The sequence below is a fragment of the Octopus bimaculoides genome, chromosome 3, assembly GCF_001194135.2.
Source record: "Octopus bimaculoides isolate UCB-OBI-ISO-001 chromosome 3, ASM119413v2, whole genome shotgun sequence".
In the NCBI taxonomy this organism is placed as follows: Eukaryota; Metazoa; Mollusca; class Cephalopoda; order Octopoda; family Octopodidae; genus Octopus; species Octopus bimaculoides.
In genome coordinates, this window is record NC_068983.1 from 90,947,723 (window position 1) to 90,961,292 (window position 13,570).

At 37.6% G+C, this 13,570-nt stretch overlaps 1 protein-coding gene across 3 annotated transcripts in view; it reads left to right on the top strand.

Moving 5' to 3' along the window:
- The window catches only part of LOC106880813 (double-stranded RNA-binding protein Staufen homolog), a 182,282-nt gene that overhangs the window by 138,176 nt on the left and 30,536 nt on the right, over positions 1–13,570 (top strand). For all 3 annotated transcript variants that reach the window (XM_052966316.1, XM_052966317.1, XM_052966318.1), the window contains one exon: positions 12,136–12,282. In XM_052966316.1, the coding sequence (XP_052822276.1) occupies positions 12,136–12,282 (147 nt within the window). The remainder of the gene's footprint in view (positions 1–12,135; positions 12,283–13,570) is intronic.

Here is a 13,570-nt window from a genome sequence, read left to right on the forward strand (position 1 = left end):
AAAGTCCCCTCTCGACCGAAAATAACGTGGTGGTGGAACAATGTTGTTGAGAGGGCTATCAGACAAAAGATACAGGCTTAGAAGGACTGGAAAAACAGTGGTCGCAGGGAATTGTATCAGACTGCCAGGAGGGAAGCTAAGCGACAGGATTATTTAGCCAGAGGGGAAGCAGATAAGAAAAAATTTGCCAATGTTCTGCACCGTGAGGACCAAAGACTTGAGGTATTTCGTGTTGCAAGACAGTGTGTGAGAGAGAATCGTGATGTTGTGAGAGAGAAATGTGTTCGCATGGATGATGGTATGTTTGCACTAAACGAGGCTGCAAAGAAAGAGGTATGGAGACGCCACTACGAAAGATTGCTCAATAAAGAGAATGAATGGGAGAGAGAGAGTCTGCCGAATGTCGACCCAACAGAGGCACCAGCTATCCAAGTTGACAGTACCATGATAGATAAAGCAATTAAGAGTATGAAGACAGGGAAGGCCCCTGGCCCATCAGGAATCATTGCAGAGATGCTCAAAATATCTGGCTGTGTTGGCTATAGCCTAGTCACTGTATTGTTAACCAGGTGATACACGAAGGAGTCATACCCAATGACTGGTGTAGCAGCACCATTGTCAACTGCTACAAAGGTAAAGGTGACGCTTTAGATACAAATAATTACAGAGGTATCAAGTTGTTAGATCAGGTAATGAAAGTCACGGAGAGGGTCATAGCCCAACTAATTAGGGAGAGAGTCAGTTTAGATGAGATGCTGTTTGGGTTCATTCCAGGGAAAAGCACCACTGATGCTACTTTTCTGGTAAGACAGCTGCAGGAGAAATACCTAGCCAAGGATAAGCCTCTGTACCTGGCTTTCATTGACATGGAGAAAGCCTTTGACAGGGTCCCCCGATCACTCATCTGGTGGTCAATGAGGAAACTAGGGATAGAAGAATGTTTAGTGAGAGCTGTGCAAGCCATGTACAGAGATGCTGTCAGTAAGGTGAGGGTTGTCACTGAGTACAGTGAAGAATTCCGGGTCGAGGTAGGGGCCCACCAAGGTTCTGTCCTCAGCCCCCTCCTATTTATCATAGTCCTCCATGCAATAACAGAGGAATTCAAGACAGGATGCCCCTGGGAGCTCCTCTATTCTGATGACCTTGCACTAATTGCTGAGTCACTATCAGAACTAGAAGTTTCAGGTGTGGAAGCAAGGACTAGAATCGAAGGGCCTTAGAGTCAACCTAACTAAAACCAAAGTCCTAATAAGTAGGAAGGTAGAGAAAACACAAACCCCTTCAGGTAGATGGCCCTGCTCGATATGTAGAAAAGGTGTAGGTAGAAACTCTAAGATGCATCCAGTGCAAGCTATGGACGCATAAGAGGTGCAGCAATATCAAAGGAAGGTTAACTAGGAAGTTAGTTTTTGTATGTGGCAGATGCTCAGGAGCAATAAACACTGTAAATGTGCAGAAAACACCCTCTGCCACATTCCATGGAGAAAAACTAGACGTATTTGATAGCTTCCGCTATCTGGGTGACCAAGTTAGTAGTGGGGGAGGGTGTGCTGAAAGTGTAGCTGCTAGAATAAGAATAACCTGGGCAAAGTTCAGAGAGCTCTTACCTTTGCTGGTGACAAAGGGTTTCTCTCTCAGAGTAAAAGGCAGACTGTATGACGCATGTGTACGAACAGCCATGCCACATGGCAGTGAAACATGGGCTGTGACTGCCGAAGACATGCATAGGCTCCCAAGGAATGAAGCCAGTATGCTCCGATGGATGTGTAATGTCAGTGTGCATACTCGACAGAGTGTAAGTACCTTGAGAGAAAGGTTGAACCTAAGAAGCATCAGTTGTCGTGTGAAAGAGAGACAATTGCACTGGTATTGTCACGTGGCGAGAATGGATGAGGATAGCTGTGTGAAAAAGTGCTACACCCTAACGGTTGAGGGAACCTGTGGAAGAGGTAGGCCCAGGAAGACCTGGGATGAGGTGGTGAAGCACGACCTCCAAACATTAGGCCTCAATCGTGATGGCACCACCTTTCGAGCATGATCGTTAGCAACGTTGCCTTCCTGGCACTTGTGCCGCAGCTTCATGTTCCTGGCACGTGAAAAATCATTCGAGCAAGATTGTTGCCAGTGCCGCTGGACTGGCTCCTGTGTAGGTGGCACGTAAAATACACCATTTTGAGCATGGCCGTTGCCAGTACCACCTGAGTGGCCTTTGTGCCGGTGGCACGTAAAAGCACCCACTGCACTCTCAGAGTGGTTAGCGTTAGGAAGGGCATCCAGCTGTAGAAACTCTGCCAAATCAGATTGGAGCCTGGTGTGACCATCTTGATCACCAGTCCTCTATCAAATCGTCCAACCCATGCTAGCATGGAAAGCGGACGTTAAACGATGATGATGATGTATCTATGTATTTATTATATATATATTATATACTAGCAGCTAAGCCCAGTTTCACCTTGTCTATTTGGATGATATGGCTGTAAAACCTGCTCTGTGTAAGCATTCGACTTGTTGTGCACACTTAAGTTAGAAAACAATTTTAGAATGACTTTTTCTGTCAAAACACTAAAAATAACTGACCAACAAAAAAAAAACCAACCAAGATTCAACTAAATCAAAAAATAAACCCGAATTCTAAGCAAACAAAGATGAACCATCCCACTTCCATTGCACATGCACACGCAGACACACAGACACATTCACATACCCCCCTTCTACATATACACACATATATAATCACAGATTTGAAATGCTCACCCCTTCCTTTCTCATTCATAAACACAAGGGTATTATTATAGTAGATTATCTTGGTAACCATGGGAGCTATGAAAAAAAATACAAAGCCCAGCATCATCACCGGATTATTTTATACATCTGTGTAATTTTTCGTGCAATTCCACCCAAGACAAGAAAGAATCGCCCGTATCAAATTTATATATATATATATATATTATTATTATAAGACCCAGCAAATAAAGTGAGATCACAGCTGGAACCTACACCAGTGTCGCCTAACCAGCCAACTGAAGTACCCTTGGATCATAGGGCGACATGCCGTGCTTTAGGAGACCTATTGAGTCAAATACATCAACATCAAATGAAATCAAATCACAATCAAATGGAAATTGTAGTTGTGGTCCCCATGCCAGTGGCATCTAAAGAGCACCATCTGAACATGGTCGATGCCAACACCCTTCGCCCTGACTGGCTTCTGTGCCAGTGGCACATAAAAAGCACCATCTCAACGTGGTCAATTCCAGCACCGCTTTGGCTGGCTCCCATGCCAGTGGCATGTAAAAAACACCATCCAATCATGGTCAATGCCAGCCCACTCTGGCTCCTGTGCCAGTGGCACATAAAATGCGTCCACTTGGAGTTCTTGGTGTTAGGAAGGGTATCCAGCTGTAGAAACATTGCCAGATCAGACTGGAGTCTGGTGCATCCTCCTGGCTTTCCAGACCCCAGTCAAACCGTCCAACCCATGCCAACATGGAAAACGGACGTTAAACAATGATGATGATGATTGAATATATATATATATATATATATTATTTTCTACTACATATGTGGAAAATGTGCTTGTGGCATTGTTAGCTAACTCCTACATTGTTTTATTGATTTTGAGGAAACTTCACACGTGAGTAGAAATTATGTCTGGAAACTTTGTGACATACTTAGGTTGTTGAAAAAAATCAATAATACGGCCCCTGGAAGGGATCTTCATATCTAACTAATTATTTTGTTTTAAACACCTAAGGAAAATAACCCATAGCACGTGAATAAAATTGTTTTAAAACACTCAAGGGAAATAACCCATAGCACCTGCATTTACAGTTGTTAGTTTTCAGCGAAGTGATAAATGTTTGATTCTTGCAATCAGCGGACCTAATTCTGCATTTCACTACTCACAGTTTTCAACTGCTAAACCTTATTATTGCACTTTCTTGGTGCATGTACACTTTCAATGCCAATAACTCTGTCTTACACAGAATCCTATTATTAGGAATTCCCAATAAGCTATGAATACCCAAATTGTGAAGTCAGTGATATAATAACATGAAATTAGTTACCCGATAGTAAGAATTCAAATAAAGTAGCCCCGAAAAGGACTTTAATTCATTCCCAGAGTATACAGAACTTAGGAGGAAATACTGATAAGATATGTATACAAAAATCATGAAGCATGTTACGTAATAACAGGCTAATCACATATGAGATAACAATTGAAAGTAAATAACTCTGTGGTGTGGAAGTTTGGTTTCATTTTTTAATAATTTTAAGCATTCAAAGTATGAGTTCATTGTATTGGAACACACTTATTATTAGGTCATCCCATAAGTTCTGTCTGATTTTACCTGTTTTAAAATTGAATGAAATTTAATAGTACTTTAGAATGTCTAATGGAATTAAAAATTACTTTTATGCATTTGTGTACATTTAAACTAATTAATTATTAAATTCAAATTACGATAAACGTAAACAAACAAACAAAGTTTGCTTTTAGAAACGTTGAGATGTCTTAGAAAGTTAAAGAAGGGATTTTAAATTCTCAAACGCAGGATAATGCTAATAATATAGCCTGAACAGGATAAGCATTATCCTGCGTTTGAGAATTTAAAATCACTTAATTAATTATTATTTTACACAATAATAGAATTAACATTTCTTTGATTAAAACCCTTTCTAACATGGAAGTATCCAAAGAGCATTTGAGGTGCATAATGCTTTATGAGTACAAAAAAGGAAACTCTGCAGCCAAAGCGACTCGAAACATACACTCAGTTTATGAAAAAGAATGCTTGAATGAAAGAACTTGCAGAAAATGGTTTGCAAAATTCAGAAGTGGAGATTTCAGCCTTTTAGTTGAAGTTCAAACAGGACATCCAGTTGGGTTTGATGATAAGCTCTTTGAGGCATTACTTGAAGAAAATCCTGCATTATCAGTTGAAGAATTGGCAATAAAGCTTAGTTCAAACCATACAACTATTCATCGTCATCTTCAACTTGGAAAGGTTCCTAAACTTGGAAAATGGGTGCCTCATGAATTGTCCGAAAGCAACTGCAAATCCCAAGTTGGCATCCGCTCTTCCCTCCATTCTCACAAACTCATTTCACCCTTTTTGGATAGACTTGTGACTGGTGACGAAAAATGGATCTTCTATAGAAATGTTAAACATTGTAAACAGTGACTTGGTAAAAGGGAAAAGGCACAGCCACAACCGAGAAGGGAACTTCATTGGAAAAAGGTTCTTCTCTCTATCTGGTGGGATTGCGAAGGAGTAATTCACTTTGAATTGTTACCACCTAATGCATCAGTCAGTGCTCAGGTCTACTGTCAGCAATTAGAGCATTTGAACCAAGCTTTGAAGAAACAAGAACCTCTTTAGTGAATCAAAAAGGAGTGATGTTTCATCAGGACAGTGTGCAACCCCACACTGCAAAGATCACATCACAAAAGATCGGAGAGCTTGGTTGGGAAAAAATTCCTCATCCACCTTATTCTCCCGACCTTGCTCCTTCAGACTACCATTTGTTTCGTAGTTTACAGAATCATTTGGAGGACATAACTTTTGTAAGCCAAGAGGAGGTTGAAACTGACATTTCAAAGTTCTTTGCTTTGAAACCAAAAGAGTTTTACATTGAAGGGATTAAAAAGCTTGTAAATAGATGGCGGGAAGTCATAAATAATCAGGGAAAGTACATTGATGATTAAATTTCAATTAAATATAACATTTGATCACTTGTTTTCTTTATTCAAAATTGAGCCAAGTGAAATCATCGTGGATGATGCCAGTGCCATCTGTTTGGCATGTAAAAAACACTGTTTGAGCATTGGGCTTCATGGAGGCAGTGATGGATGACCAAGGCCTCTAGTGATATACCATGCTTGTGTAAACCTTTCAAGCCAAGTGAAGCACAGTCGTGGTCAATGCTGGTGTCAGGTCAATGGCACCCGTGCTGGTGGCATGTAAAAAACAACCACTACACTCTCGAAGTGGTTGGCGTGAAGAAGAGCATCCAGCAATGGAAACCTTGCCATATCAGATCAGAACCTGGTACAGTTCCCCAGCTTACCAGTTTTTAGTCAAACAATCCAACACATGCCAGCATGGAAAATGGATGTTGAATGATGAGGATGTGCATAGGTGTGATGTGTAAGTGGAAGTGGGGGTACGTGTGTGTGCGTATGCGCTGGAAGAGCATATGTGGGTGCATGTATATATATACTTCTATTATTTATGTATATTGGTGTGATAGATGTATGCTGATGTAGTTACATGAACGTGTATGGGGGTGCTACATAGACACTTGTGCGTGTGTTATGCGTATTTTTTTTTTTTTTGTACATGTCCTAGATATAGAGGCAATATTAGGAGTTTGCAGAGGATACGTTAGACTGTGGAGGCCACTCTGCATAGGCATTGGTGGTTAGTGGTTGGTTGTGAAGCAGCCAATCTTAAGGTGTTCTGTCCAAATTGTTGATAGCCAGTGGTTTGAAGTTCACCAGGAGGGTATACCTCTGGTGGCAACAATAGGATAGTTTCATATTTCCTGTTTATAGATACTGCAGGTTGATGGAGGATATGCAGTCTTTCACAGAGGCAGAGCTGCCAATTACAGGCACCGAGTGAATAGAGTGGTGCCCTGTCAATGATGGTTCATTCTGTGTTAGGTGTTTCATTCTGGAGGTCACAGAGCCTCCAGAGGAAGTGAAACAAGGATTGATTGCTATCTATTTCTTCACATTGAAGATTCCTCTTCTTTACATGGTTATAGTGGGTTTATTTTTTTAAAATATACTTAGTTCATGCTTATAATCAGATTCCCTTTAAACATGCTGATATGCCTAAAATTACTGCAGCTACTCCTTTTAGGCTCTTTGAATTTCTTAAAATATCTTTCAATCTTAAGTATGCTATGAATTTATTTCAAAGACTTATTGATGAAATTACTTGCTGTGCAGCATGAACAGCATTTGGAGTGACTTTTTATCAGGTATCACAATATGGCATGGTGACTAGCCTTAGTTAATGCCTTCTTGGTGTGTCTTCAATAGCATTCAATAGCATTGATAAAGACGGAATCTGGTGTTGAGGGAAAAAGTAGATGCAATTATAATATTCCTGTTCCTACATTATTGAAGAAATTGTGAGAGTTCATTGGCCTCGTAAACTTCTATAAATAGTGTCTTTTTTTTTTTTTTTTTTTTCTCAATTCTTCACAATTTATCTCACCCTGGTATTTCAGCAGTGGTGAAACTATGTATGGCCAGGCTTGCAAAAAGATATTTGTAACTGGATGCAACCCTGTATATCTTGACAAAAATCTAAAGTTCACTGTCACATTAAAGCACCTCTAGGAATATTTGCAACTTCTGGTGATCATTTGAAACATATTCCTATACATACTGTTGCTAATTTACCCTGGTACAGAGCAAGATGTATTTAACTTGTATAGACTGGTTTTCAAGCTGATCTGAAGCTGTTAAGAATATTTTATCTCTGACTGTTGCAAAAGTCCTAATTGCCAAGTAGATTTCATGTTTTGGTACTCTTATTACAATAACAGTTGACAGTTTTAATCTAGTCTCTTCATTGAATTAACCAAATGATTTGTATGACAGCTTACCACTCTGCTTCTAATGGGATGAAAGAGCATTTCCATTGCTCTTTTGTTATTATATTTCTAACCAAAATATACCCCTTAAGTGTTTCAATTAAATACTGGAATTTATCTTTGAAGAAAACTAGAAAATGAAATACACATACCATCAACTAAATGAAATAAACTCACATGCATACATAAATTCACAGGAACATAATAATGATTTGGTATACAAAATTTGTTACTCACCTTGAAGGTAAATTACAGTTAAATAAAAAAATAATAACATGGTGAATTTGATAAAGATATCTATAAAATCAAATTATATACATATACACATCACACAATCTTTCTCTGATGGAAACTTGTAAAGCACCCCACTCTACATAATGCACATTTGAAAGTTGCTTCAACTGACCATCCACTGGGACTTTCCTTTTTTGATGAAGACATTTGTGGCACTTCCTTTCATAACCCTCAAGTTTTTTTTTTTTTTTTTTTTTTTTTTTTTTTTGTAATTTATGGAGATTGGCTGAATTCAAAGAAATATCCTTCTGGCAGGCTTTAGTTTTTCTCCCAACAGTTATTCTTTTGGATGTAAAATTTGCCTGCAACTGCATTGCTTACATCTGCCCAGAACTGCAGATGATCACATCACTTTCAAGTCCCTCCTGATTTGGTATGTAGTATAAATGCATTAACAATACTCATATTTACTATATATCCAACCAGCTACTCCCACCATTTATTATTTGGTCTACCAACTAGGTAATAGCTCATCATTTGATACAGCCAATCTACACCACGCATGTAAACTATTATCATTGAAGTTCATAAATGAGGTGCCATTTTCATCTACATGTGGTTGTGCACAGGTAAATAGAAAATTGATTTGTTTCTTATCTATGTATGTAGTCACGAGCAAATTTTGTTTCTGTCGTTAGATTATTTCACTTTTTTTTTTCAAATTTTGCTTTTGTTCATATCCAACTACATCCCTTTCCTACTTGCAATCACTGTAGCACATGTATGTGTTACCACAGCTTCTAAATTCACCGTAAGTTTGACCAAACTGAAAAATCGATCAAAAATTAATATACGGCTCTAGTTATGGTATGGGGGTGATAAATTCCAGACCATATTATACCCTAGGCTGTGTTGGCCCACATTATGGTCCCTTTTTCCCCATATCAAAATCAAACCCACAGTAGTACTAAACTTTGATCCCCACCATTTTGTAAGTTTTCCTGGTATATGCTGTTGGAAGCATACTCAGCCATTATAGCCTATCATGCCTTCATTGAGGGAGAGCTGTCTCCCTTATCTGTAGAATGTTTTATGTGTGTTTTGAATAAAGTTGTTGAGGAGTGTCAGTTTAACTAAGGGATCAAAGTTTGGTTCTACACGTATTGGTGTACTGTACTGCTAGTGTCTCTTACATGCAGATACTATGATAATTTAAAAAATTGTATCCTCAACATAATACTTGAAACACTCTGGTCTCCAAAAGGTTTGTCACTGCTCCAGTAGTTTGTAATTCTGGATCACTTTCTTATACCCATAATAATATTTAATTGTAAATAATTCTCGAATTTTGTCCAAGTATGTACAAAAATTACAAAGTATCATTTTAATCTCTGTGTAACAATTTGTTTCTGCAGTGGTTGTTTTAAACAAAGTGGTAAAAAAATTTTTAAATAGTCTAATGGTTTAGTCTCCTGAAAAAGACAGTGACTAGGTCCAGTCTCTTCAGAAAAATCATTAAAAAAATTAGTTTTCAAACTTTTACTCCATTCTGGTACAAATCTATTTTATTTGTTGCTATCAGAGTTACCGTCAGAAACTCTGGTTTCACTTTCAGAAATCAAAATATCCATTTCATAACCACACACCACATGGATATTTTTATTTTTCCATTGAAAATCTTTGAATTCTGCTTCACTGCTTGACAACATGAAACTAGTACCCATTTTTCATCAGTATTAAAAATTTTCAGAAAATCAATGAAGAAAATATCTGGAAATAAATCTCCAAAATTTCACAGAGGTCAGATATCATGCCAGATAATATCGCTGTAACTCAATTGTTTACATAGTGAAGTTACATGTTTTCACGGCTGAACTAATAAGATTTGTGCTAAAATTATCATTTAAATATTACTAGGTTATTTTGGGCATGTATGGGTAGGTCGGTAAAGTAAACTAATAAAATTCTTGGGTGTCTATGGGCGAGATGGTAGTGAAAAGGTTAACACAGCTTTATGAACATATACTGACTCATAGATGGTTGGAATCCCTGCCAGTGTTTCTCTAGGTTTATGTACAGCTATTAAAGAAGACCGCAGCTACTTTTTAGTGGAATTACTGTATGGCATGGCAATCACACTACCTGGTCAGATGGTAGTTGCAACAGTTAACCAGCAGCATGATTCTGCTTATTATGTTCATTGATTGCAAAGCTATATGGTGCAGTTGATTAAAACTTTTGTTCCATCAGATGCAAATACTTCTTATGTAACAATGCAGTTAACCATCCATTGTACACTTCTTATTCTGGATTTGAGAAGCAAAACAAAAATATATGCAAGGAAGACAAGAAACTGTTAGTATTGATAGACTTAAGAAAGCTTTTGTTCAATCAATACTTATTCCAAAGCATCTTTTTTAACATCTACAACGTTTAAACAATCAGAATAGGAATAGGAAAATAACACGTTCTGTCATAATTCTTCCTTACCTCACACAGATGTAATCAGAAGTGACAGAAAAGTGTATTGGTCAACCAAATATACACAAATCTACTATATTCAGTTTTTGATTTTAAAAAATAACTACTTGTGTAACTACAAAATTCTATGTATTAAAAATAATATTTTTCTTCTACTTTTCTCTCTATCTTATTGCTCGTGTTTGGTTTTCAACACTTTTGAATACAAACATTATTATATTTCTTTCACTTTTGTACATACCTTTGTATATTCAATTGCATTATTTTATATTTTGCATATAAGTTTCTCACCACATAGTTTTATTGTAAATGTTTTCACTATAATTGTGTTATTTCATTCACTTCTCCCACTTGTTCACTGGTAGGAGACTCATATAGTAAGGCCTAGAATCAAAATCTCACATTTTCAGTTACCAGTTTATGTCCACACTTGAATCAGGTAATGTGCCCTGATTACCAACCAATCAGCTAGCAGAAAAACAATGCCACACAGTAAAACATTCTTCAAGTTTCTAGAAGTTCCTGTGCTTTTCTTCATATAAGAGCAAAAGCCTGTCAGGATCAACCAGAGCATGGCCCTTCAAAACATAAGCAACCTGCCTTTACAATGTTATATGTTCCTTTGTTGAAATTTAGCCCAGAGTAAATGGAATTCTTCAGTTATGACAAATGCCATTCCTGCCTCTCAAACAACACTAATCTTTCTGTTCGTAATTTGATTACAGCTAATTTTGATTCTAGCTTTCTACAATATACTACTGGCGACTACTGGAAAACTTTATGTATAAATGTAAATATTGTTATAACTTTAATGATAAATAAATGTATTTCAATAATGTGCACATTTGGTTTGTTATAGGGCAACATGCAGCCAATTAATACCAGCCAGCAATGACCCATATAGCAACTTAACATAATTGTGGTTTCCCCAGGTCCTGCTGGACATGAACTACCCTCTCCTCACCATGCAGGACTTGTACCTGATTTCCTCATGCACACATAATAGTGAACATAGCCACAATGAGCTGATCAATGATGACTCTGATTGACCCACTGGGATTGTAAATTATATCCTGGACTTATTGGATAAACTCAACTATCCTCAGATATCCCCATTATTAGTCTCCAGCTCTTTCTTGATCCTTGAAGTACTGGTCATGTTCAAGAAGCTGACCATCTGAGTTGCTGTGATTTGCCACAAGATCTATGAGCACAGCATGTATTTTCATTTCCTTCCCTTGTCAGATTTGAATCAGCCTTATCATTATGCCTAAAAGGGAAATAAGTGTTACATTAGGTTATCTGTTTATGACCTGCCAAATCTATGTTCACAAATACCTGTTACATCTTGTATATATTGAGAGAAAGAGAGAGAAATCTATGCTTTGGTTTCCTACAACCTACTCTCTTCATTCTCTGTAGAAAAAAATATTTTCATTTATTTGGTTAAAATTATTCTTTTAATAGGGAGACCAGTGCGCATGACATTTATTTATCCTCTAAAACTGATAAGATTAATACAGTTACTGTTTAGATAAGTCAGTGTCAGTAAAAATGTAGTTGGGAAGAAATTCTAGAAGAGGGTTGATGATCTGGAGAAGGTTTTCAGAAAGTGAATAGTGTTGGATCTGAGATGGAAGTGGAGTGAGAAATTAAGGGTATCACGTGGTACATTTTCTTTATGATAAGCAAACATATGTAAGACATTACATATTGTATATGTAATGTCTCCTGTTCTTATATAAAACATGTATATTCAATTGTTATGTTGTCATTCTAATTGTTTCCTCTTGCCCTATATTACAGATGCAGAAGGCAGATCCTAACTATGGTGTTGGCATTAACCCTATTAGCCGTCTCATTCAAATCAGACAGGCTAACAAAAAGAAAGAACCTATATACTCTCTAATTGCTGAACATGGTCTCCCCTGGCGCAGAGAATTTGTCATGCAGGTTAGAGCATTTTTTTCTCTCTCCTCACCTCCAAAGTAAAATGGCTGTACACTTAAAATACAGGAACACATCATCAGATCTTAATGCTATTATTGTGTTGTGGTTTCTGAATAAGGCATCTAATTCTGCAAAGTTACCAGCAAGCACAAAAAGTTTTAGTTTGTGGAAAAGAAGGAAGGACTCTACTCCCAAACAGGTAAAAGTGGATAGTAGTAATTGTATAGGCATGGCTGTGTGGTTAAGAAGTTTGTTTTTCAACCACGTGGTTTCAAGTTCAGTCCCACTTGTAGTACTTTGAGTAGGTATCTCTTACTATAGCTCCAGGCTGACCAAAAACGTTCTGAGTGAATCTGAAAGCTAGAAACTCAAAGAAGCTCATTTTGTGTGTATGTGTGTGTATGTAAAATCATTATCATTTAACATCCATTGATTTGGGCCTTCTTGTCTTGACATAGTGTGATAGTTGTAATTGAATGTCACTGTCATACAGTTAGCGTTATTTGTTTTGCATCTTCTATGAAAAATGCTTGGTAATGGGAAATTATTGCTTTACAGGGAAACAAATGAGGGTTGGCAACAAGAAGCCATAGAGATTCTGCCAAAATGAATGCTATCTCATCCATACAAGCAGAGAAAAGTTGACATTAAATTGATGATGGTTATGTTGATGGCAGTGGTGGCACTACACAAGAAGTGTAGTGAGATCACAGGCAGACTGACATATCTATACACATATGCATGAGTATATTTATACATATAAATAATCAGAAGTTTTGATGATGAGGAAACGATGATAGATGTGTGTGTGTATCTGCTTTTCTCTGTCTCTCTCGATCCCCCTCACTCGCAATCTCTCTTCTCCTACCTATTTGCATTGACCCCTCGCTTCGTTCACCAGGCCTATAAAACTATAGCGTGAGCATCGAACCCCTTCACTCGTTCATAGAACCACTGCCGAATTAATACGACCATAGAAGCATGTACAGATAAGTTCTGTCTTTCTCACCTGTATTGTACTTTTCTATGTATTTTTTGTCCTGATTCGTAATATCTTAAGTGCTCAAATTCATTTTCAGTAGTCCCTAATGATGTTGTCAAACTCATTCATTTATTCAAGTTTTTCAGTTTTAATTTCCTCACATAGTCACCTATCTCTATAATTCTGTCTTAGACTTAGCTGGCCGAAAACCCTTATTTCTCAAAATTCTATTTATACCATTCAATATTTAATGTGTCTATGTGACAGAAATCCCCAAACCTACCTCTCTATTCTCCCTCATGCTGGCAT